The 25,753-nt window shown below is 41.6% G+C and overlaps 1 protein-coding gene across 7 annotated transcripts; it reads left to right on the top strand.

Annotated features, from left to right (window-relative positions):
* The first annotated feature begins 1,419 nt into the window (after nucleotides 1–1,419).
* Nucleotides 1,420–24,767, top strand: LOC111231492 (sorbin and SH3 domain-containing protein 2-like). Of its 7 annotated transcripts, none has more exons than XM_022758619.1 (21): nucleotides 1,420–1,515; nucleotides 10,318–10,390; nucleotides 11,176–11,364; nucleotides 11,585–11,657; nucleotides 12,009–12,133; nucleotides 12,276–12,339; nucleotides 13,228–13,266; nucleotides 13,361–13,448; nucleotides 14,191–14,299; nucleotides 15,918–15,971; nucleotides 16,143–16,250; nucleotides 16,947–17,002; nucleotides 18,411–18,481; nucleotides 19,091–19,152; nucleotides 19,306–19,352; nucleotides 19,474–19,588; nucleotides 19,687–19,812; nucleotides 21,306–21,848; nucleotides 21,980–22,083; nucleotides 22,215–22,321; nucleotides 23,048–24,767. In XM_022758619.1, exons 2-21 carry the CDS (start codon nucleotides 10,379–10,381, stop codon nucleotides 23,107–23,109), a joined length of 2,154 nt encoding a protein of 717 aa, XP_022614340.1. In that variant the 5' UTR covers nucleotides 1,420–1,515; nucleotides 10,318–10,378; the 3' UTR covers nucleotides 23,110–24,767. The 7 variants fall into 7 exon arrangements, with proteins under 7 accessions (XP_022614340.1, XP_022614330.1, XP_022614348.1 ...); XM_022758609.1 differs by lacking the exon at nucleotides 1,420–1,515 and adding an exon at nucleotides 2,121–2,205; XM_022758627.1 differs by lacking the exon at nucleotides 1,420–1,515 and adding an exon at nucleotides 5,026–5,101 and having other exon boundaries at nucleotides 19,094–19,152.
* Nucleotides 24,768–25,753: the final 986 nt, after the last annotated feature.

The raw sequence follows: 25,753 nt of genomic DNA, 5'->3' as shown, positions 1-25,753 counted from the left end.
GGGGAATGATGATGCAGGACTCGAGCCGAGGCCAACTGCAGGGAGGACTGTAGCCTCTACACATGGGGCGCCTGCTTAGACCACTACGCCACACGACGCCCCTAGCTTGACATTTCACATGTGAAACCTAAGCCCAATAATAATCTGAATATATGACAAAATGATATGATTTCTCTCTGACGCTCCTCTCACTTGATGTTGACAGCTGCTTCAGTGTGGAGCTGAATGCGCTGAAGTTAAAGAAGCCTTTCATGAAAGCAGCAAACACATCTCTTGTGTGGCCACGGAAACCCTAGCATCATGACCAGAGCAACTTACTGTTTTGCACTTTAAACTGAGGTGACACCATTTTATAACTTACAGTTGTTTTGACTTTCACATGCTGATTGGTTTGCAGATGTGATCTATATGATTGGACCGTGAAGAAGGAATTCATTGCCGGAAAACAATTGTTGTTTTTCTTCTTTATAACCCTCATGAAGTACAGTGTATACATTCCAGTCATATAACTGTGTGTTTGTGTGTTCTTGTGTGCTGCTGTGTCAGCGAGGTCACACATGCGTGGTCCGTGATTTACAGACAGACATGCTCCAATTTCACTTTGCTTTCAAGTGTATTATTGGCAACGGTGTTATGCATTTATAATTTAATCTATTTTGATAAAATGATATATTTCCTTTCTTGAATATTTATGCTCTCTGCCTACTAGAGCAATGCCTGGCACTGCTATATGTAAATATTGTAATATTTATTATGAAATGTGTTGATAATGTCTGTATCAACCTCATTTGATTTGCCAACTGTTTTATGAGATTTTGTGCTTGGACACTATTTCTAAAGACTGACTGTGGCATGTTTGAGATTCTGGCGACATCTGTCTGTGCATCCGCAAAAATACAAACTATACACAGTTCTCTTTTAGAGCCACTGAGAGGCAGTGTGGTCCTGCTTATCATGTCAATGTCCATTACAAAACAAAGTCTGTGAAAGAAGAGAATACTTTGGCAAAGTGCATCTTGTTCACTGGTTTTCAGAAATGCTAGTTTGTTCTAGAGAGTAGTTTCTAATTTCGCACAAAACAAAATTACAAATACAAATACATTTTTAGATCAGTGAAGGCAAAATATGATTCAAACTATGTCTTTCAGCATCTGTTAGCTGCATGTTTCTCATCTAAAAGTAATTCAAGATGTCACCATGGAGCCGTTGGGTGAAATCTCCTGGGTCCAAGGTGAAGATGGACTCCAGAGAAAAAGAGAGAGCTGTGACCTTTGGTTTCTGATCTCGCAGGCAGCCAACCTGTTAAATATTTATCTTGGATGGCAGAGCTGAGAAAGCTGCGTCTGGACTCGGGCTGCAGGAATGCGTCTGCAGACTCATATCTCAGGACACGGAAACATGGGAGTGGGAACTGGCGGATGAACCTCTCGGGGGTCCATGATGACACTGGATTTATAAAAGGAAAGCAGTAGCACTTCTCCTTTTGGCTCTGCTGCAGGGGTTTTCTAACGTAGGGTGAGTAAGTCGGGCCTGGTGCTGGAACTAAACATGGAAATACTGAGACTTCTCTGAGACTCTCGAGTGTTCATGTGTGTGTGTATGTGTGTGTGTGTATGAAAGTAGAGAAATATTCTGTCCTGGATTTACAGGTGACAGGTGAGCAAGACAACTGAGTCATCTGGATCTCATAGAAATGACTCTCTTGTACTTGATATGAATGTGACAGACACACTATCTAAAGACCTAAGACAGTGACTAGACAGTGCTATTATAATATGCGTGTCACTCAGGCCTAGTTATTGACATGGCTAAGGAAATCTCCTCCTTTTCCATTGCTTTAAAACACTAGAGGGCGGTGCCACCGAGCCTGGGCCTGTTTGGGAATCTCTATTGTTTCCAGCTGTGGATGGAAACTATTACTGAGTGCCTGCTCCCCGATGAGCTCCACAGTGCGTGCTCACACACAGACATACAAACATTAAGACACACATCTCCGCACACACGCCTACGAACACTCAGTCAAACATTCGGACCCACGCTGAATCATTCAGCAAAGATAAAAGACACTCTGTTGGCCTTAGAAAGAGAAAAAGGGAGGGAGAGAGAGGGAGAGAGAAAGAAGAGCAGCAGTGGTTCCCTCCTTCTTTTTCATTCACTTCCTCTCTCCCTCTGCACTGAGGAGACCTCACTGCTCAGCTCAGCCCTGTAAGTACTGTACGACTTGTGCTGCCACTTCAAACCATGACTAGAGCGAGGGTTTGTCTCACAAGAAAATACAGATTTAGAGTTTAAAAGAAGTTTTCCCAGCCTCTGTGTTTGTCATTTGACTGACTTTCTAGTTTTGATCTGGTAGCTTTGAGTTACATTTTTATTTGGGACACAGATTTCAGCATCATGTTGTTGTTGCTATGCTTCATCACTGGATTTTTTTCTCACTAGAAACCACTGTGACAAGCATGTTGGGGCTGTTTATCTTTGATCTGTCATAGTGGTGGCAGTTTCTTTCTTCTCAGAATGTTGTTGAGCAACAGTTGAGCAGGTTTATGTAAAAGGGCAGATATGAGGAGGACTGTACTTCCATCCAGTAGATGCCATATCTTTTATTGTGTGGTTCAGAGGATGGTTATCATCATATCTCTCCCAAAGATTCCTCTTGTGGCTTCAGTTGTTGTTTTGGTCTGAAACATTTCAGTGTGTGAATATTTTCCTGTTATAAATGTACTCATTAATCTTTTTTTTTTTTAATTTTAACTCAAACCAAACGTCTCAGCAGAAGCATCCTAAGAGCAGCAGATCCCATGAGGATTTAAGAGTTTACCAACGATGTTTGTCCTCGTCGGCCAACAGTGTAAATCAGAGTCCTGGGATGTGCACAGCTCAGAAAAAAATGTTGTTTACCGCTAAAATAAACCCTGATGCTTTTGTGTTTATTCTCAGAGACATTCCACGAACCCGACCTCAGAGCTCAACCTGTGGTAGAAGTGACACATGCCAGTATTGTATGACGTCCAGTGCATCTTATCTGGTCCTCTGTGGTGATGTTTGTTATTTCAACTTGTTGACTCATATCTCCTCAGATCTTCCTATTTGATGAGTTTTATCTAGTGAGTTTTACTCTTGCTTGAGACTTGCTGTCTCTTGAGAGAGCTGCTGGTTTTTTTGGTGTTTTTTTTTTTTTTATAAGCCCAGGGCTATAGTCATTAAGTGATATAGTTTTATATTACATAACATATTTATGTCACTCGCTGGAATCTGTGGCTCTCAGGCTTTTTAATGAGCTTCTGTAGTAACATACCACTCAGTGTGAAAGGACAGTGGTTGGCCTTTACAGCATCGTAAAGCTGAGCTGGAATCCATCCATCTCAGCAGCACTGAGGTAAAAACACCATGCCTCTTCCCTCCTGTCCTCACTGTGTTTCTCTGTGTTAGAATGGGAAGGGGTGAAGCCCTGTGTTTGTTCAGTGAAAAGACAAAGTGAACAAGGATCCAGTGTGGGAGAGGTGTCGAGTCCCAGGCCAAAGCTGCAATCGCCTCTTGCGTGATTACCTCATTTCGCTGCAGAGTGACAGGGTGTCAGATGTGGTCACAGCGGGGTGAAAGTCTGCTCCAGCAGGACACAGATTACGAAGGGAGCCTCCTCCTGAAGCCTGCACTGCCCGGCCTGCCCTCCAGGTTCCAGGCTCAACCGTTTGGCAAAAACAATCCTGTGAAAAGAACAGGCGCAGTAAATGGATATCTGCCCTGCTCCACCAAGCCAGACCACTGAATTATTAAAAAGAGCTGAGTCCTTCAATTTCAAGTTGGATCGGACGCACATACACACACAAACGCACTCACGCACACACTTTTAAACAAATGGATAAACCACTGACTAGACCCTGTTACATGTTATTCTTTGCCCTGTCTTTAGTTTATTGCTAGAACCCTAAATGCATAAGCCGATTGCATTCGTTAGCAGGTGACTGAATCACTCACCTGCAAAGTGGACCTTGTAACAGAGTCTACCTGCTGCACACTCGGTGCCAAAACAAGTCTGTCAGCAGGTTAGATTTCAGGTTTTGCAGTGTTTGCCTTCATTGGCAAGAAGCGCAGACAAACTGGAAATCCTGGTTTTATTTGGGCAAGTTCTTTATGCGAGAGCAACAGTTGGGATTTGAGAATGTGCTTAATTCCTTCTTGAAAGTTTTTGGCTCTGCGCTTTGACCAACCATCCTACCGGAATTTGACTGACTTATCAGTGCACATACTGCATCTCCTACTTTGAATAATTTGCTGTTAAAAGTGTTAAACATGTTTGAGTCGCTTGTTATTTCCTTCAGCCAACAGTGTTGCTGGTGTGCATGTGTGAGTGTGTGTGTGTGTGTGTGTGTGTGTGTGTGTGTGTGTGTGTGTGTGTGTGTGTGTGTGTGTGTGTGTGTGTGTGTGTGTGTGTGTGTGTGTTATCATGGGAGAAAGTCAGCAGGACTTTGTGCTGTCAGTGGTTGACTGTATGTTGCGGAGTAATGACTCTGAAATGCTTCCAAGGCCACTGGAACAGAAAGAGCTCCTATTCTCCCTTTATGCCTTCAGCTAGGCAGAGACCTGGCCTTTGCACACACACACACACACACACACACACACACACACACACACACACACACACACACACACACACAAAAGGAGAGGGAGGCATGGCAGAGATAAAGTTAGGAGGGGGTGCCATGCAGTCACTGGTCAGTGTCTAGGAGGTGAAGGTGATGAACTATTTGAATTCCCCTTTGGTTAACCCTGTGCTGTGAAATATCACCGTATCGCAACAATAGGCCTCACTGAAGGAGGTGCCCCGGGCCGACAAGCCAAGAGCAGGGTGGCTTTTGAACGGGGGCTGAAGTTGGTTGCTATGGCGATGCCTGTCAACCGGGAAGTCCTCTGCACGGAGGCAGGCAGAGCGAGGGCTGGGAGAGAGAGAGGGGGAGAGAGAGAGAGAGAGAGAGAGAGAGAGAGAGAGAGAGTTTGTGTGTCCTGGCTAGTTTCATGAGTGAGAGGGAGAGGGAGCAGGGCAGGTCGGCAGCGTGGTTTACATGCAGGGCAGAGAGAGAGGTGCTGTGGTGCCAATTTGAAGGTGAGTGCACTCTTTCCCATGGGAACACAGGTTTAAGTCAGAGGGAGTGATCGTAAACATTGTGATTGTATAGAAGCTTATGTGGTCGGCTGTTTTGCAATAGTGTTTTTGTTAAGGTCTGAGTAACCTGTCACCTCCCAGGTTGATGCTGACTGCTCAGGGCTTACACGCTGCTCCACAGGATTAGTGCTGCAGACTAAGTCAGGAGCGCAGTGTCTTTAAAGAAAAAAGAGGGCATGCTTTTGCAATACACCTGAAAACAAGTTGACCCATGTGATCTGTGGGGTTTTGGTGTAGAGACGGACCTGTGGGAGAGCAGCTGTGAGTTACAGCTGGAGCACGGAGAGAGGGCACTGTGGGCAGTGTTTCCCAACATGCCAGCCCTTATTGCAGATATCAAGTCTAATGGCCCCGGGACTGTCCAGGCATCACCGGAGGCTCCCCTTACTGTCAGGGTGATTTCCACAGCCAGCCCTGATTCCCTTTGTGATATTACTGAGGGGTCTAGCTGCCAGCGCTCATATCCACAGGCTGCACTCAGCTTTGAAGATGCAGAATGACAGGCATGAGGATTTGTGACATTTTTCACCAGTTACTGTGTTTCAAGTGTGTATTTTCTCATGCTTTGTCTGACAGGTTTTACTTTTACACACCCACATGAATAAGGAAGTATCTTGAATGATTAATATCTGTTTGTTTTAAGAGCAAATCTGATAAACAGTACAGCACAGTACTTCAGTTCAGTGTTGCTTCTCAGAGAGAAAGAGGCTGTGATTTACTGCCGTGCAGCTCTTCCTGGGAACACATTGCCTCTCCATTGACAAGAAGCACACAGTCTGACTCCTCCTGTTGTTCAGACAGGAGAAGCACCATACAAGGAGGTGAAATACTTCTCTCCTGATAAATGTGTGTATCCCCCAATAACTGCATATCATAAACTTGCAGCTCCAGGACCTTGTATGGGCTGCATCTGCACATCTGCTGCAGAAGGGCAAGTGTGGTTGTGCTATCAACCTCACAGGACCTCTAACATCTTTCACATAACTGCAGAATGACTCACTGAATGTGTTTAGAAATAAATGCCCGTTTTATTTATTCACCAAAAGTGCTTGTAATTACCTTTCATCACATTTTAAGGCAAATTTTCTTCTGCTTTTTTTTTTTTTTTACCTTGTTATGTAACTTGTTGACCAGCAGTAACTTTGTGTTCGTGCAAACGGGTGATAAGACTTTACCCTTCTGTCCGTCACGTTGTTAACATCGAGGAACTAACTGCTTCATTAAAAGATCAGAGTCTGTTTATACTTTTCCAAGATTGTCTAAGAGTGTTTAATCTCATATGTAATGCAGGTCAATGGTCAGCCAAACAAAATGACCACCTTAAGCAAATATTGAGCTAATATTTTTGCCTGCTTTCATTCATGTAAATGACTTTGATCCGTTCATTGGACTGTGTGCAGCAGTTCCCACCTTATGAAGTCAATGATTAACTCCGCATTTCCACTCACCACTCTACACATGGAAGCAGAGGATAACACTTGTGCTAATGAATGGAGATCAATTCATAAGTGACACTTTTATTTGTTTTATTTAAAGACCATTGTCCCTGCTCATTATACCAACACTTCTTTGCACAGATGATTTATGGATTTATTTATCGATTCTCCCTCTGACCACAAATCATTCGTTTCCTGACCAACAGATCTCAGAGGTTATATGTGTCAACGCTGTGACAGTTATTCATTAGGGTATGCGTGGTCACCTTGACAGCCTTGTTCTTAGCGAGAACAATGTGAGAAGCTCTGCATGTGGTGGAGAAGGAGGTCATCATAGGTCAGGGTCTTCTCAGAAAGACCTAGTCTCATCCTTCTATGGAAGAAAGACAAATGTGATGACTAATGAGTGTTGAAAGATGTTGACCTCATAGCAAGTGCTCTGTATTTAAGTTGATCCTGCTGTAGTGCTGAATGACAACTATATGGCGACTGTATTGTCAACTGTATCCACACATTTTTAAGTCTTTTTTTGCAAAAGTGTTACTATTACATTTCTCTTGCGCGGCTGTTCCCAGCTGTTGAAACCTCCCATTGTGATTCTCAGGAATCACAGGGGTGTGGTGAAGTTCAACGACCTTGTAGCCGCTGAGTAGGTCTGCTCTGGCTCAACAACTTCAAATAATTGTCCGGTTCCTCATCCACTCCTTTCAGATAAAAAAAAAAGGAGAAGAAAAGAAATCCTCATGCTGAAAGTAACTTTCATTTTTAGAACAATGTCACAGCACAAATGTTTAATTTTATATAGCTGATTCAGCTGTACAGACTTCTGTTCCTAGGATTCATTTACAGAGTTTAACATCTGGTCAAGTGCTTCAAGAGACCGGATGACTTTCCTGGGAACAGAGGCAAAGATTTCCACACCAAAATCCCTTGATTCTCATTTTGCAAGTCATCGGTTACCCTGCGCTGAACTAAATGTAAAGCAAGAGTAAGATGCTACATAAGAAACAATGTGATTTCAATGAGCTGGATGTCTAAACAGCTGGTGTTGTGAAGGCTTGTCTGAAGCAGGACATCATCTCATCTTCATCTGAGATGCACATGGGCCTTTTATGGCTCTGTTTTCCTTCCATCACATAACTGATCCAGCGGTGATAATGGACCTCTCACCTAGCAGGGGTTTGACTTGTAAATACTTTTTAGTTTCTTTGTGATAGTGATAGCATCAAGGTGCTCCAATTCTAAGACCTAGTCTCCATGTGAAAGCTTATAGCTTCCTCCGCTGTTGAATCTCAGTAATTACGTAAGAATGCACTGGGCGTTCAGAGCAAACCCAGGGAGAGCCAGACTTCTGGACAGGGATTTTCTTGCTAGATATCAACACTGATTTTTCCTTATTAGGCAGGATTGTGTTTGCTGCTCTGGATGAGGGAATGTGCTGGGGTATTTCTCTGTTGGATTTTTGCTCCCCAGAGAAATGAGACACAGAGACACTGTTATGACATGAGCTTACTCATCCGGATGCTACGTCGATGACGAAGGGGGTTTCAGCTTTTAGGCCTCTGAGTGGAGGGAGTTCCAGCTCTAAAAATATAATGAAAGACTTTTATCAGTTTATTTACATGGGGATTCAGTCCTACACAGAAATAATAATGTGTTATAAACTGTATGTGTTGAGTTTGAAAGACATTTAGGAGGCAGGGAGGGTATAATGAAATATGCTATTGAGTTATGGGAAATGTAGGATTCTGTGTTTTTGGAGTTTGTCCCATATTAGAGATTAAGTCAGGTTATCTCAGCCACTGCTGCTTCAATCTCTTTATGAACTTTATGGAAGTGCAACAGAAAATCAGTGCGAGTGTCCCTTTAATTCTACATCTTATTCATAAATGTGTTCATATTCTTCATGTAACCACACCCATTGTGAAATGTTGTTGATGCTTGAATGGCAGCAATGTAGAAGTGAAAAAACAATGTTTTGTTTCTTGAATCAAACAGGCATGTCTGGAAATAGTACTTCTCAAAAATGCTAATGAATCCCTCACCCAGTCATTTGTTCATCAGTGTGATTGGGGCCTTTACGCTGAGCGGCAGCCTGCTCAGGGGAGATCTGGAGTGAAAACAGCAAACACCATTATTTGTAAATGCTGCTTGTTTGCAGTGTTGCCTATTGTTAGATGGATAATCAGCTGTCTGTGGCTGCTTTAGGCGATGATAGGTCATTTGTCATGCCTGAGTTGTAATGGTATTGTTGTAGACACAATCCTCCAGTTCCCATATTTCTCCTGTTATGTAACAGTGTTTACTGGGAGATGATGACTCAGAATCAAGTGACATCGTTGTCTGGAAACTGGAACATTGCTTCTATCACTATATGGGCTCTGTGCTGTCTCCTAACCTTGCGCACAGAGACACTGAGTGTGTATAGCTTAAGGTCTTCACCACAGTGATTATACACTCCACTGCTCAGCTGCAAATGCCACATGGAAAACTCATCAGTGACTTGGGACCAGTGCGTTGGGCAGCTCTCAGTCTGTATGGCCCACTCTTGGTTATTACTTTCTTGCCAAGCTACAAAGTCATAGTTTGCACCAGAACATAAATAATAGCCTAATCCTTATATTAAAGCTAATGTTTGCTTCAACAGTTACTGTGTCTGATGATTTCTTCTTCTGTCCGACTGCACAAGACTGAGAATCACTTAACAACTTGCTTCTGCAGAGGCCAGGGTTGCAGGGATGTAGGGCTGTATGCGGGTCTTGGTTTCTTGGCCTACTCTGTTATTATGGCTCATTCAGCCACTGTAGTTTAGAGGTGCCTGTTTCATAGAGGAGCGGAAACGGCCTCCCCCTCATTCTCCTCATGCCTTTGATGTTGAAACAGCAGGCCTGATCTGTTTTTCTGAGGTGCAATCGATTAGGAGCTGGTCTCCACCTTCAGTAGCTGACCTCCTCCGTCATCCAGACCCCTCAAGTCCAGCTTAGTACAACACTGTGTGAGTGGGAAGAATGAGGCAGTCATGTGAGTCACACTCATTGTTTTGGGTGGTTTTTTCCACAGTAACAGGGAAAAAGCGGGTGACGCTAACTTTCCCTCTTTGGAATAGTAGTGGGATGGGATAATGGAACAGCTGTCAGGTCTGCCTGGAAGTAAAATGTGATTTATTACAGAGTGGCTTTGTGGAACCCCACACAGCTAATGAATCGAAGGGTTAAAAGGGACAAGATACTGAATAAAAACCGAAGAGATACAATCTTCAGATCTTTCAGTTCTTCTCACATTTGATATCTCCAACTTAAAATATCTACATTTTCTCAGTCAGCTGTAGTTGGAGCAAAACAGTCCTGAATTACATTCAGTTTTCTGCCTGAGTTAGAACAGTTTTAGTTATCGCAACTTTTTGTTGATTTAGTCATAAATATTTGATTTCATATAGACACACTCAAAGTTAGAGTTAAAACAAAGGTTTCAGGGGCTTTAATGCTTCTGATGGTGGGTAACCTAAAATTTCCCTGGGATATCTCCAACAATTTATCCTCAAAGCAGAGCAATAAACTGAGAGTCTTTTATCAAATAGAAGCCAACACACAAAAACTTGACCAAAACACACATAAAATATTACTCTCAGTCTAATGTTACTCTGTCATTATAAATATTTCAATGAAAAAGAAAAAAGTGTAATTTCATATTAAAATTTTTGCATTTTGTATGTCTTTGCAGAAACCTTTGATGCTGGGCAAAAGAATTTGACATCCGTCACACAAGGACCAAAACAGATCACATGCAGTCTCAGGTAAAGCTGTTTTTACTTATGCTAAATATCAACATTTTCAACTGTTGAACGAATGCCATTGTCTTGAATGAGCACATTTAACTCCAGGAGGAACACTCATGAGTGTCACACAAGTCAGTCCAGGCCAGTGTCACAGCAACACGCCTTTGGTACAGATAACAGTTCTAGCGTTAGCCACTGTAGATGAGAGACACGGGGGGGCTTTCCCATGACCCCCATGACCCCCGGCAACCACACAGAGTGGTCAAAGCACCTGATTGCAATACACAGCGTTCCAATAGAAGAACTAGACTGGTCATCATGAGCGGGAGGTGGGGTAAAAAGATCACTATGGAGACCACAAGACTACTGCTAACCCTGCTGGTCTTTGAGGTTGACATCAACGACCCTTTCCCAATCTCACTGGCCTCAGCTCCGCCCTCTGGCTGGAGAATAGGGAGGCCTGGTGAATAGGAAGTTAATGGGCCCATAATGGTCCTCTCCTGTTTCAGTGCCCCCACTCTGCACCTTGAATGAGGCCTTTCTGCAGTTGTGGCAAGAGAGATGATGAAGAGGGTGGAACAACACTTCCCACTGGTCCCGCTTTAAATAAATTAGGGGCCTTTTCATCAGAGGCTCCCCCACAGAGCTCAGTTATTCTCTGGAGAATAGCTGGGCTGCTAACAAGTTCACATGACCTCCCAATAGAGAGCGGTGTTTACTCAGGGCCAGCAGGAGGACATGACAGGAGCAAAGTTCACGCATTGTTTTTGTTCATCCATATTTCTCATTTCCTCTATGTTTAGCAACTTGCAGAAGTGGTTGGCAATCCACATGGCTCCCGGATTATCTTTTCCGGGGAGCCTGGAGTTTATTCAGGGCAGAAGATACTAACGTCTCCAGAGATGATCCATGAGGTGGTCATCTCCCCTGGACTCCCTACTCCTCCTCTGAGTCCTTTTCACTCTTCAAAGCTGCCATCTGGAGAGTTCAAGGTATGCACATAAATGTCATGGAGGCTGTGTTAATAACAATGCTGAGGGTGAGCACATGGAATTCAGCAAACAAGTGCTCCTCCCTGTGGAAATATTAAGCATCACATACTATACATCCAGCCAAGCACATGTTATGTTTTGAAATCATCATTATTGTAGCTGTCAGTTACATTACACTGAGATATTATCGAAATTATTACATCATTCTGCCTTTCTCAAGGTTTCAGAGGTGAATGGAAGTGGCCCGACAGCTCTCAGCTTTGGATCGTACTACGGCCCCTCACAATCATACGGTAAGAATTTTTAAATCCGTGCATCACAGCAGTGCTGGACAACTAAAAATATGTTTTCAGGCTATAAATATTTAGGATTATTTTATTGTATTTAAGAGTGAGAGGACATTGAGCATCATAGGAGTGTAGTATTGCATTTAATGTTTTTATGTGAATGTTTGGATGGAAACAATAGCTTGAAAAGGCTACATGTTCTGTGGACAACATACAAAATAGCTTGGACTTCCGGGTTAGATGTGATGTTGAAGAGTCTAAATTCCGATTAACGGTTGGCTACTTTACCTGAAATCAACTGAAATCGATAATAAAATGGAACAACATAATTACTAAAATTACATTGTTGTGACTTAGGTGGACTGTCCAATGGCTCTGCCACTTTACCACGAAGCTGGACTCCCACCAGGGAGGAGAGGCTCATCAAATTCTCTGGAATCGGTCCAGTGGATGAAACTGGGATGCCCATTGCCTCCAGATCTGTAAGACAAAAAAAAGCACTGCCTAATCACACATAAGCTTGATTAATTCTTTTTTTTTGCCATATCCAATGTGTTGCATTTCTCAAAGCCTTATTCGCCAGGTTTGTTTACTTTGTGCACCTCCCCTCTCTTCCTATACCAGAGTGTGAACAAGCCCAGAGACTGGTACAAGAGCATGTTCAGACAGATTCACAAGAAGCCAGAGGGTAAAGACGTTCCTCCTCCTCCTCTTCTTTCTCCTCCTCCTCCTCCTCCTCCTCCTCTTCTCACACACACATGTCCAGAGTGAATTCCTCTCTGTCAGTGTCAGGTACTACTGAGGTGATCCAACAAACAGATTATTGCAGAGGCAGAATGAGACATGATGAAAGAGCCCTAAGTCTTACGTCATTTCGTTTTATTAGCTCTGACAATAATCCCGCTTCTTATCTCAGCCCCTCCCACATCTAGCTCTCCATTTGTCTCTATTACGTGTTGCGTAATAGAGACACATTCCCTGTTATTTGTATGGTTTATGGCACCATCGCAGCACAGAAGTGGTTTTAGTGGATTACTCTGGATCAGCTCTGTTAAAGAGAAATGTTTTCAACTCTCTGCCTCTGTGATTTGCCTTCTTAAACAATTTTAGATTTCTAAGTGCTGAGAAGCACTGCTGCACTTATCATGGGCACATACAACTTATTGAGACGCTACTGTTGATCTGAGGACAGGATTGCTGTGGGAAACTTTTTTCCTCTAAAATAGTCTAAGGTAGTTCAAAGTGGCTTCACATTGACAAACTACAACATCAGAAGGCTGCTTACACTTAAATATTTCAGCAATACATATTATATATAACATACAGATAATATACAACAGTCTGTATTTGCTACTTTGACGTAAGTAAAGGATCTAAAATATTCCTTCCTGCACTTGTATTATAAGAGTGAGTATGGTCACAATATGCGACAAATCCAGCCATATTGTAAGGAAGTATTCAATTATGAAACAGAAACGTATGAATATGATATTTTGATTGATTTATCTAATTAAAGTACTCCACTTTTATATGTCTAAAAAAAGTGTCTCTGTTGTACTTTTTTTTTTTTAAGCAGAAACTGAGCTGGAGGATTCAGAGCGGTGGTCAGCCGAACGTAAGTGAATCAACCAAAGTCTACATTGTTGTCCCGTCCATAGTTACATAATTAATTTATAGTTAAGACTGACCTACTCTGATCAACTGTGTAGGGCTCCAGTTATCTGCCAACACAGAAGAAAGTAATGACAGAGACAAGGATCCCTTCAGACTGACACCGTATGGAGCGCTACCAGACTGGTGAGTTTACATTAATTTGATTTAACTGCTTCAGGGTCACGAGGTTGGCTGAGCATATCCCAGCATGCACTGGAAAGGGAGACAGGCAAATTGCCAGTGCATCACATGGCACATACAGTCAGCGAGAATCCCTTACTTTCACACCTTTGGGCAGTTTGTTAAAGTCTGGAATCAATCTGAGCTGCATCTTTTTTTAACTGTGGTAAGAAAATGAAACCTAGAGGCCCATAATGTGACACAAGACATCCCAGAGACAGGAGTCAAACTTAAAGCTACAGACAGTTTGAGAAATATGCTTATTTGCTTTTTTGCCAAGAAATATAGTAGATGAGAAGATTGATAAATGTGTAGCTACAACCAGCAGCTGGTTAGCTTAGCTTAGCACAAAGACTGTAAACAGGTAGAAAACAGTCAGTCTGGCTTTACCCGGTTAACTTCCTGCCATACCTGCTGGTAACCGCTCAGTACCTCCAGATAATGACACTCTGAATTTCTTTCACCTGCTCATAGTAGAATATGCACCAATATGCATTTATTCTTCACATCAGATAACATCTGCAGGTGACGTCTTTAACTGAATACCAACCAAAACTCAGGCCAAGAGCAGTGGAGGGAAAACGTGTGGGAGAGACAAGTTTGGATTTGTTTCTACAGGCACTCACAATGAAGCCGTGATTAAGTTGCTGTCCATGGTGTGTGTGTGTGTGTGTGTGTGTGTGTGTATTGTGGTGTTATGTTTCAGGACGGAGGATGTAGATAAGCTGTCAGACCCAGGAAAGCAGCACCCTCAACCGAAGAGCATATACGACTTTGAGCCCGGGAAGAGCACCACTTCAGAGAGCCACAGCCAGGTACGACCTCACACACAGTCATGGCTTAAAAATAAGATCTGGTATCACTCTGATTCCAGCAGAAGAAAAAAAATGCTTCTGCATGATTATGTAGATTTGTTCTGCATTGTTGCTGGCTCTAATCACAGGGATTCTTTGTGTAGTCCTTGTGCTCTCCCAGTGTGCAGCTCGAGAACAGGTTTGAGGATGGGCACCTTTTCTTTAAGGATTATAGTCTAAGTCATCGTATTTCATCTCCTCACGCAAGGTGTCTAGTAACTTGTGAGTGTGCTCACCACCACAGGTGCTCACTCCTCCCTTTATTCTTTCATTCATTAAGCTTTTTCAGGCAAGAAAAGACATGATCTAAGTATTTTCATTAGTGTTTCTATCAGGTATTTTAGTGAAAGTTTGATTTTCAAGCTGCTGAAGTTGACACTTTGACTCATACATTATTTATTTAACGCTTGGGTTGTAATTCATTGTCCTGCTGTAATTGAGTGTGCAGCTGTTTGTATGTGTCTGTGTGTTTAAACACCCCTGGTGAGTTCCAGAGCGGCGTCCCTACAGTGTTTTGAATGGCTCTTGCAACATTGTCCCAGATCTGGTGCATATTGTGCCTTGTGTCTGCGCTTGTGAAGAAAAGGAATCTTTGTTTCCACTCCCCCACGGGAGCCGAGGTGTCTTGTGATCCGTATTATGGTGTTAACCTCTTGTGGTGTATAATGGCTCACAGCATGGAGACTTAATTCATTTCCTCTCTATGACAGTGTCCAATGTTCTATCCCCTCGACAACGTTTAGAAAACCAGTGTACAGACCATATCAGGTGTTGTGCTGTTTCACAGTGACATTATAGTCTGTGATTGTAGTGAGTATGACTTCCAACTGAGAGGAAGTTCTTGGCGTTCAGAGAAACACATTCAGCCAAGGTTTTGCAAAAAAAGAAAAATCAGAAAATTGAGCAGTGGCTCTGTGGTTCTCGCCAGCACAGCCTTTTAAAGTAATGCTTGGTAGAATCAGCTGCTTGCAGTCATGTTCAGTTTTTGTAAAGAGAGGCTGAAAGCAGTATTGGCTGGCTAGTTAAATCAAGCTCTCTAAACTATTGATGTTTCCTTATACTGCTGTTGGCATCTTGACATCCAGCCTGTGTCTAAATCCTTCTTAACTGTTGTTCACACATTTTTTCTGAAGGGAATTGTTGCTGAAATGGTTGCAGAATGGATTAAACTGTGAGGGGACCACAGCACAAAAATTAGTTGTGGGCCCTATTACACATCATAGCAGCATCATTATTTCCCCAGACCAAAATATCATAAGAAACACAACTTTATGTATTAATATTTATTAATATGGACCATGAGAGCGGATCATAAGTAAGCACTTGTGACCCTCTATAGAGCCTGAGGTGCAACTTTAAATAAGGCCCAATAGAAAGTAGCTGATATTGGTGAAAATTCCTTAATTCATTTGAATTATATATAATCAGTACATATGGGTTCCTGGAGTTCTGTGGCCCCAGGACAACTACCCGCTGTGCCTGGTTGGTAATCCAGCCTTGGGTTGCAAAAGTTCATGAACATGATCAGTTTAGTTTAGTTCAGTAACAAGTTGAATAACAATATTTTTTCTGTTCTTAGACTTATCTATCCCCGAGGAAACAGCCGGAGAAACCAAAGTCACCTTCAGTTGAGGTGAGCACCTTTGACACAACTTTAATTTCTGACTTTCTGCATTCACTTTACCACTTTAGATTTTATTCTTTTTGAACCACTATGAAATGGGACACCATTAGGTCCCAAAAATCCGACTGTGTGTTGTTGTTTTAATTTTGCCCTTCCAACTCCATCACTGCTCGGGCTCAGGCCAGTCTGGTCTCTGAGCTGAGTCGATTTGAGGCTGAGCTGGACTCGGAGATCCAGGGCCTGGAGAGGAGACTTTCCCAGAAGAGGCAGCGTCGAGGCCGGGGTGAGGTACTGAGGCCCCCTCCTGACTCTCTCTGCTGCAGCATCCCTCCTCCCCATCCAATCTAGCAGAATCCCACCCTCACCCTTAGCCCCCCCCCCACACACACACACACTCGTGTGAAGGCTGTGAGCCTCAGTGAGATCCCTCTGCTTGCTAGCTTTGACCAAGTATGTTTTGTTTTTTTTGTTTTCCTCTGTGACCTGGATGACAGCCTTGAAATCACCTGCCTGCCTTGCACTCGGATTGATCTGCTATGTTAATCACCTGCCTGCCAGTTCCCCGCACCCACCTCAGCAAATGTAGCTCTGGCTGCCAAAAAATGAAGAACTTTTAAATTCTAAAAAGTTTTCTTTAAATCATATTTTTTTGATAATATCCTTCAGAACTTCCCTTTGCAATCCCACAGTGCTTGTCTGAGAGAGCGACTTGGATGAAACCCTGCCAAAAAATGTTGTTGATTCTCATGCTATTCCTGATTCTGGTGTGATTAAATCAGCTTCATAGGCTGTAATCTGACTGAAATCACAGTCAGCCCAGACAGATCATGAGTGGTGCTGTTTGTAGGCCGGGGAGGATAGGACCCAGGGGAGTTTTTGCTCCTTTGGGAGTGGTCAGCACCTCGACTTTGTCTGAGTTGTTGTGAGATTTCCTCCAAGCTGTGAGATACAGAAGACTGTGTTTAATGCTCACTCTGCTTGCAGGAGGCCAGTGGCAGGGATCCAGTAACTGCTCCAAAGACTGGAACCGCAAACTACAGGTCAGTGACAGAAGTATTTAAGAAGGCGATATGGAATATGATTACTCTAAATGATATTCAGCAGCTTATAATGACATTTATACTGACTTTTTAACCACATTTTTATGATTCAAGATGCAGGTTTTTACAATAGATTCCACTAGGAGACTGACTAAAAGGGCTTTCTCCTGCATTATAGTGTAATAGATAACATGACAGTGATCAATGATAAAACAAACAAACTTAGATTTCACTTAAATGTAGCATTGTTCTCAAAGTGTACAGATTTTCTTACACATACCAATAAGGCAGTATAAATTAGATTCAGGGCTCTCAGTACTGACTATGAACTTTTTGCTTTTAAATAATGTTTTGTACAAAGTGGATGGAGACATTTAGCAGTTATTAAAGAGAGACATGCAGGGCAGGTTAACAGAAAAGCCAGGGTCAGCTACCACATAACAGACCTCCACTGAGCACAACACCCCCGCCTCCTCATCTACTGTGATATTGCTTCATGAACTGGGAATATAACCGCCCATTGCTCTCTGCAGTTTTAAGCAACCGAGCACTGTGATTGGACCGAGTAATAACACTTTGCAGGGTACCTGTTAGTTGATCAGATGACTCTCTGCCCTCGACACTCTGTTTGGAAACTGGTGAACTTTAACAAGCTCAAGTACAGTATTTGCTACTTCAAACACCAGACAGCATTCCACATTTCTCACCATGTGTGTGATGCATTCTTGGTGGGTTCTCGCTGTTGTTTGCTAAGTTGAGCTCATGGGTTTTGACCTTTTCTTCTTAGATGGGATCAGGGCCTTTTTTTTTTTTTTTTTTAAAGAGTTTGTTGCTAAGGACACATGCAATTAAAACTTACAGCAGCAAGAAACAGTCTAATTTATTTTAGTTTATTTTAGCAGTTTCCTGTTACTCACACATTGTTTATCTCTGGATATCCAGCTGCAAACCCTAGAATACAGCACAACATTGTCTGGAAATATGCAAATGAGTTTGGAGGAAGTCAGGCAGGAAGATTTGGGTTTTGGATTAATTCTTAACCCAGAAACCACTAAACTCATGATTGAGATCATGAACGGAGTTTCACGGCTTTAAAGATAATTTAAGCTCTAAACTTCATAACTAAACCACATTTTAGATTCAAGGATGAGTCACACAGTATCATCTGCATGTGCTTTTTAGCTGTGTGATTATTTGTCTCACCTCTGTCCAGAAACCAGCAGCTGCAAACAGATGCACTGCACAGTAAATCTGCAGGAAAATGCCATACAAACAGATATACACACACTGTGTCCACTGTATGTGTGTGTTTGTGTGTGTGTGTGTCTGTCCTTTGATGTCGTTAGAAACCATTCCCCCTTATTGGGAGTGACAGTATAAAAAGATCATATTTTCTTCACTTTTTCAGCAATTCTACAGCATCAAAGCAGCCTGTCCATCGCTCAGCTGGCACATCACTGGCTTCCGTTCCCACATATGGTAAACATGGAGTTTCTAACCTTTTTCTTCCCAAGGCGCAGGCATACTGTGATTTTCCCACCAACTCTGCCATGGCTTTGGTAATGATTTTGATAAGAACCATAGTAGTTTATAGCCTACTATCAGCACTGTCGATAAGTTTCTTGAACCCAATGACACAACAAAAGACACGTGCACTTTCAATAGCACGCCATCATTTAATCACGCTGCATATATTTGATGAAAGCTTTTAGTAATCTAATGTATTCTGATGGTCTCATGATTCCCTTCCATTGCCTCTGTCGTCTTCTGCTCTGGCATTTTAGATGAGGCTGATGTGAGCATGGAAAGCTTGTGTCGTTTTTTTTCCTATAGAAACAGAAGGTGCTGTAGATGGGTGGGGAGGAAGCCCATAACAATAGGAAGTGGAACTCGGAAGACCTGATTAAAGATTAGATTTATCCAATTGTTTTTCCTGGAAATACAAGCTTCTTTTTGAACTTATGTTCTGCAGCTGTTAAGGCTGTGATTGCCTTTTCATAGCAACACATTCAAAAACAACATTTGCTGAACAAAGTGTGCATGTTTTAGACTCCTCTCACACCATTGTGCTTTCACTTTGTTTCACAGTAGAACGTCTCTCCCCTGCAAATGAAATCATGGAGCTCCCACCCAAGAAAGAGGAGAAAAAGGTATGTTTCTTTCTTGTTATCTAAAAGGATCGGTCAGAAATCCATTTTGATAAGTGGTGATTTTAAGTTGTGGCATTTTGTTTTTGTGATCTGAATAGATTCAGAATAATTCATATGATTATGGCATCTGAACAAAACTCTTTCTTTTTCCAGATGAAAGCAGCACGAGTCAAGTTCAATTTCCAGGCTCAGTCACCCAAGTGAGTTAGCTGATGTAATAAATAAGCCATTTCCTTTCTTGCATACTCATTTACATTTCTGAAAGAAAATGTTAAATTACAGTCATATCGGATTTAAAGATTCTCTTGTTCCTTTCTTCAGGGAGCTCCCACTGCAGAAAGGCGACATTGTTTACATCCACAGGCAGGTAGACGCCAACTGGTTTGAAGGAGAACATCACGGAAGAGCTGGCATTTTCCCCACATCTTATGTTGAGGTGAATTTCTTCAAGCCTCTCATTTGATGCTTTTTCTCTGTCATGTGCTAATTGTCTAAGACTATGTGACTATAAATGATTTCCTTTGTCGTTAATAGATTCTGGCGCCTACAGAGAAGCCGACACCTATAAAGTCTCCCACGCTACAGGTCTTGGATTATGGGGAAGCTGTGGCTCTGTACAACTTCAACGGTGATTTACCTGTCGAACTTTCTTTTCGTAAGGTGAGTAATAACACGGTTCATGTTAATGTGTCGCTCAACTCATTGCTGCACAAGAGAGGATCGTTGTGCATAGAATCAGCCTGAGCTAAAAATTGAAGCTGCAGCAGAGATGAAGATGCTTTGCCTCGTCATTGAGGCGCTGTCGATTAGCTGGTTAGCTTGTTTTAGCACAAAGACTGGAATCAGGGGGGAACAACTAGCCTGTCTCTGTGAAGGGTAAAATCCAAAAGGTCAAAGGTCAACTCTGCTAAGACATCATAATGATCTGCATTATTAAGGCCATGACTCAGGGAAGATTATGACCATATTTAGAATTTGTAGCTTCTTTGCAGCAATATCCATATTTCAAACATTGTCTACTGTGTCTTTGTGTTTGCAAGTATCAGAATCAGATTTGTTGACCAACCATGGGAACACATGCAAGGAATTTGATTGTTTTTTTGTTTCTCTCAATGAACTTACATATTAATACAGTAGACATACAACAGAACAACAACAACAAAGACAGTCAAGTTAAATCACTTTTATATATTTCTATGTTATAAATAAAAATACATGTAAGTCCCCCAATGTGTGGACAGATATTGATGTAAACTTCAATTTGACTGGTTCGTGGAGGGATACAGCCATGAGGGAATAATTCTCTTTTGAATAGATTAAAGAAATGACAGGCTTGATAATGAGAACTTGTGAATTAGTGAACCTCAGAGGTGCTGGTACGTGGATTCTGGCTAGCTGTTTCATTTTTTCCTCTGTTTATGTTCAGCCAAGCTAAGCTGAGCTAAACTAAGCTGAGCTAAGCTAAGCAGCTGCTGGACCTGGCTTCATTTTTAGTTTAGTGACATGAAAATGGTATTAATAATCTCTATCTTCTTGTCTTACTCTTGTTAAAGAAACAAATATACACATTTCCTAAAATGCCCCTCTATTTCTTTAAGATTTTTTTTTTTCCTTTTGTCATGTGCCTGTTTGGACCGAGAATTGTAGGCCTAATGCCAAGCTTTGTCCAAGAGTAACAAAATCAGCCTACCAGCACCTTTAAAGCTCACTTATTAACATATTATATTGTTATTGTTTCATTGCTGGCAACCTTGTGGTGATGAGAAGACTCAAGGAGGTTACTCTTTCCAATCTTTGTGCTAAGCTAAGCTAACTGACTGCTAGCTGTAGCTTCATATTTAAGTACAGACAGAATGTGGAGTGGATCTTCTCATGTAACTCTCAATGATAATTAATAATAAAACCCATTAAAAATTCTTTTCAAAATAGGGAATTTATATCAGGAGAGCACTTATATTAAATCTGAGTGATGAAGTCATTACACCACTGCCACTTCAGTCAAAGTGAAAAGCTCCTTTTCGAGAGGTTTGCAGTTTAAGATGATGCAGCCATTTGATGTGTGTATGTTAAACCGACATCAGTATTTCATTGTTATTGTAGATGATATTTTTTGTGTAATATCTACTTTAAATTGTGTTTTATTTTTTCCTCAGGGTGAGGTGATCAATGTAACCAGGCGTGTTGACGATAAGTGGTTGGAGGGGAGGATCTCGGGGACCAGCCGGAGCGGCATCTTCCCTGTCAATTATGTCCAGGTCAACAAGATGCCTCGCACCAAATACTCTACGGACGACTACTCACCAGGCCCCATGTCTCCCGTCTCCCCCGGACCTCAGAGTCCAGGACGTCCACTCCACTCTCCCTGTCCGCGTTCACCATTCACCCCCACTTCCCTCAGCCCCAAACCTGAGCACTCCCCCCTGAAGCCGTCTTCACCCGTACCTTATGGCGGCCCAGCTTCACAGTCACGCTCCCCCACCCAGACACCTGTACCCAAAGAAATGGCCAATCAGTGGCCCCACAGCACCTCCAAAGCTGCTTCACCCACCAACCAGAACAGCCACTGGGCTGGGACACACTCAGCTAACCAGAGCTCCACAGCTAGAGCTGTTTCACCTTCCACTCAGTCGTCAGCGTCTGCACACAGAGCAGGAGCTACCACAGCGAACACTCCCAGATACACTGACCCGTCACAGGTCTGCTCTCACTGCCTCCCTGAGAAAGTCACTGCATGTCCTCACCCATGGTGTTACTGTTAGAGTTGACAGAAATGTGACTCAACACTCCTTATTTTATAATGCCTGACATGAAGTTTCTATTTTTTTAGGGTGCAATACCAAGCCAGGCTACTCCACCTAATGCACATGTCCACTCCCTGAGGCGAACACAAGTCCCAAACAAGCCTGGTTCAACAGCGGTGCAACATCAGCCGTACGTCTTGAGATGAGATTTGAATGTATTTATTTGTTCACATTGTTGCAATGCAGACCAAGTGTTGAAGCTTGGGTGAATTTGTGGCTCAGACCATTTGTTGGTCTATTTTTCTGTGTTCTCAATTTTAGATATAAAGCTGTTTACAACTACAAACCGCAGAATTCAGATGAGTTGGAACTCAGAGAAGGAGACATTGTACAAGTGATGGAGAAATGTGATGATGGCTGGTTTGTAGGTAAGGAATAAAGATATTTATTTTAAAATAACAAACAATTTTATTCCCAGGGTTTGTTACTCCCTCATTATATTTCCTTTGGAAACAGTGTAGTGAAGTGGGACATTAAGAAAAAGTGTTGTAATTGTGGGCCACCATGAGCCTCCAAAACAGCTTCAATGCCTCTACTGGAGGAATAAAACATCAATCTTCTAAAAGATATTCTCTCATTTGGGGTTTTTATGATGACGATGTGGCGGAGTATGTCACTCCAACATCTCCCTTTATCTGTATTAAGATTAGGTGGTGTTGAAAGCCATGATTCGCATTATTTTTACACTCATCAAATTATTCAGCAAACCCTTGAGTCTCATATTGGAGATGGTTATGTTTTTTGTTATTTTATTCAGGTTAATTTGTTACTTCTGTTAAGTGTATACCAATGAGGTAGTAATTAGGGACAATAAAGCAGGTTTATATAGAAAGGTTTGTTTAAAAAACAAAATTATTTAATAAAATGTATTAAAAATTGTAAAAAAAAAAACCCAAAAAAACCCCAAAACAAACATTGAATGAAAATTTCTGAGGTAGTAAAGTATTTATATCAAAACATTTTACAGTGTCAGCTCGCCCTCTGGTGGACATCATGAAACATTGCAGATGTAATTGGCATTCCCTTTACATGCCTTAATGTAGTTGTTTACTGTTTGTGTTGTGTGATCACAGCTTGTTCTCTGATCTCTGTAGGTACGTCAGAACGGACTCGTGCTTTTGGGACTTTTCCCGGAAATTATGTGGCACCAGTTTGACTTCCTCACTTCCTGCTTGCCCACATCCATCTGGACTCATAAGAGCCCAACTTAATCACTCTAGCTCACTCCAACAGATCCTGCTTTGTCACCCCAGCATTTCTTCATCCCATTTCCCACCACACTCCCAAATCTGGTTTAGTCAGACCTGCATATTCACTCTGTTTCTCCGAACAGAGGTGAAGGCAGGGACAGTTGTGTGGTTTCTCACTTCCCTGCATGAGTGTGTGCATGTGTGTGTGTGTGTGTGTGTGTGTGTGTGTGTGTGTGTGTGTGTGTGTGTGTGTGTGTGTGTTGCACTGAGTCTTGGAGAGTGTTTTCACACACACCACTTGAGAGGAAAGGATGAATGCTGATGATACTGTGTCAGATGCGAAGAATGGTCTTTTTTGTTCCACAACTATTTGCAGCTGCAGGAAATTTGCATTCCTTCCAACTGAACAGCACTGTTCCCTCTGAGGTCCTGATACAGTATGATGCTGCATTCAGCATTTTGTCACCACAGTGCCATCACAAACCACTGCTGAGAATTTTGAATGAGGATGGCAATTTTTTCTAGCATTATGTTGGATTATTAATTTTTTTTTTTTCCTTCAAATATCTCCCCCAGATTTCCTTTCAGATCTCTGAAAACACCCTGGGCAAGTTTGCGGAAAAAACATGAACATCTGTAGATGTGGTTAAAGTAAAGCACAGAAAGGGCTCAGACATGTTCGAGATGGGTTTAAAGCCTTCTACAAGGCTTTTGCAGAAGAGAAAATATAATTAGTTCATGTAATGGTTTCTTAAGCAAGTTGTTCATTATAGAATGTTTGGCTTTTTTTGGATGACATGTCCATCATAAGCCATGGAGTGGAATGTGAAAGTAAAGAGGAAGATTATGTTGTTGAAATGAAATGTCAAACCTCTGTAAGTTGTACAAGATCATCTGTGTTGAATAGCTCTAAGTTAAATCCAGGCAATGCCTTCACAGCAAATGGTTGAATGAAAGTTTGAAGTAATGCATATGTGCCAAATCTAACATTTCATAACATTTCTTTTTTAATTCTCCACTGAACAATCCAAGCTCACTTCATTTCTGCCATGTTTGCTACTGCTGTTTTACAGTGTTAGCTATGCTTTGGGAGTTAATCTTCTCACTCTGAAAACAGTATTCAGAAAATCACTTATGTTTGTGCCAGCGCCGCCTTTGATGAGTGGGATGTGTCTAATTCTAATTAGAAATCCTCATCATGAAGTCATTTTGCTATTTTAATATGATATATTCATGATTTCACTGTAAAAATGAATCATATTTAGCAGACACAGGATATGATTGTACAGACTGTAACCTTTTATCAAATTGAAAGTATAATATATATTTGCTTATAAAACAATGTATCTCATATGTGTGGTACGCACTTTTTTAAAAACAATTAGACATTACAGAGTGAGACCAAAAGGAGTTTGTGTTCTTGTGTTTTTTTCTGTCTTAATTCAACAACACTTAAAGTGTGAAGCTGACTAACAGGATGACCATTAAATGTAACTTTCCATTTCATTCAGGTATTAGTATTTGAATCTTATAAAACATACACATATCCCATAACATAAAAGTGGCAACCAAAATGAAATTAAAATACGTTTACACAAAATACAATAAATGTAACTTTGAGAGAAGCCAGCCATTTTCAGTTTCAACTTTCTTGACTGACTGCTTGATATTTTCATCCAGAATTTTTGCATGCATTCTTCCCACTATCTGTGCAATACTATATAATAATAATGGGGGTGTATGGTGGTGGAAATAATATTTCCAACCCCATGCTTAACAGTTAGCAAGGTGTTCTTTTCATCAAATGCAGTTAATTTCTTCTCCAAGCACTCCTTTGTTGATTATGGTCAAAGATCTCAATTTTAACTTTGTCTGTCCAGAGCACTTGTTTCCAAAATGTCTCTGGCTTATTATTTTTGTGCATCAATGACTCACAGTGGAACAGCCACCACTGTGTCAGCTAAACATAAGGGATGTACAACTGATGGACATTTAAAAATTTTGTTGGTCTTCCAGATCTTGACTTGATTTCCACAGCCCCCATTAAATACCATTTCTTAATGACATTTTGAACAATAAAAAATTCAAGAAGTGCTTTGATATCTATTTGAAACCCTCCATTTGTAGGAATCAGTCTGTTTAATTTTCTGACCCACAGTCAGTTGCTCAGAGGAGACCATGGTTGTTGAGTGTTACCACAAGTTTTGAAGAGTCAGAGAATTTATCAAACTCTGGAAATGTGATCAGTGGAAAATTACCAACGGCAATTCTTGGCTTGCCTTACAAGTCCTAACGAGTCAGTTAAGGCCTAAAGGGTTAATGAAGTTCTGAGTGTAGAAGTAAAAGGACCAACACTTTTGTATATGGCACAATTACAGAGTATCTTTTGATCATGAAGTAAAAGATAAGTGCATTGATATTCGACAAAAGGTTTATTTTTAAGGCAGGCACTGATTTTACTTCTTTTCCCTTTAAAAATCAACAAAATCAACAATGTGTATGATTTGCCCCAACCTTTGCATAAAACTGTATCTTTATTTGACATGAACCAGTTATCAAGTCCAACCATCTGATCAGCGTAACCATTTACACCTGTGTAGCCAGTGAAGG

Source organism: Seriola dumerili, unplaced genomic scaffold (genome assembly GCF_002260705.1).
Source record: "Seriola dumerili isolate Sdu_G_001 unplaced genomic scaffold, Sdu_1.0 BDQW01000017.1, whole genome shotgun sequence".
Classification (NCBI taxonomy): Eukaryota; Metazoa; Chordata; class Actinopteri; order Carangiformes; family Carangidae; genus Seriola; species Seriola dumerili.
The sequence above is the reverse complement of the archived record's forward strand: the minus strand, read 5'-3'. Positions and strand labels throughout refer to the sequence as shown.

Excerpts from the sequence above, each read along its gene's own strand:
- LOC111231492 (XM_022758619.1), top strand. Across the intron at positions 13,267-13,360 it reads AGAGCGGTGGTCAGCCGAAC|GGCTCCAGTTATCTGCCAAC; the intron begins GTAAGTGAATCA and ends TCAACTGTGTAG. Across the intron at positions 21,849-21,979 it reads GATACACTGACCCGTCACAG|GGTGCAATACCAAGCCAGGC; the intron begins GTCTGCTCTCAC and ends CTATTTTTTTAG.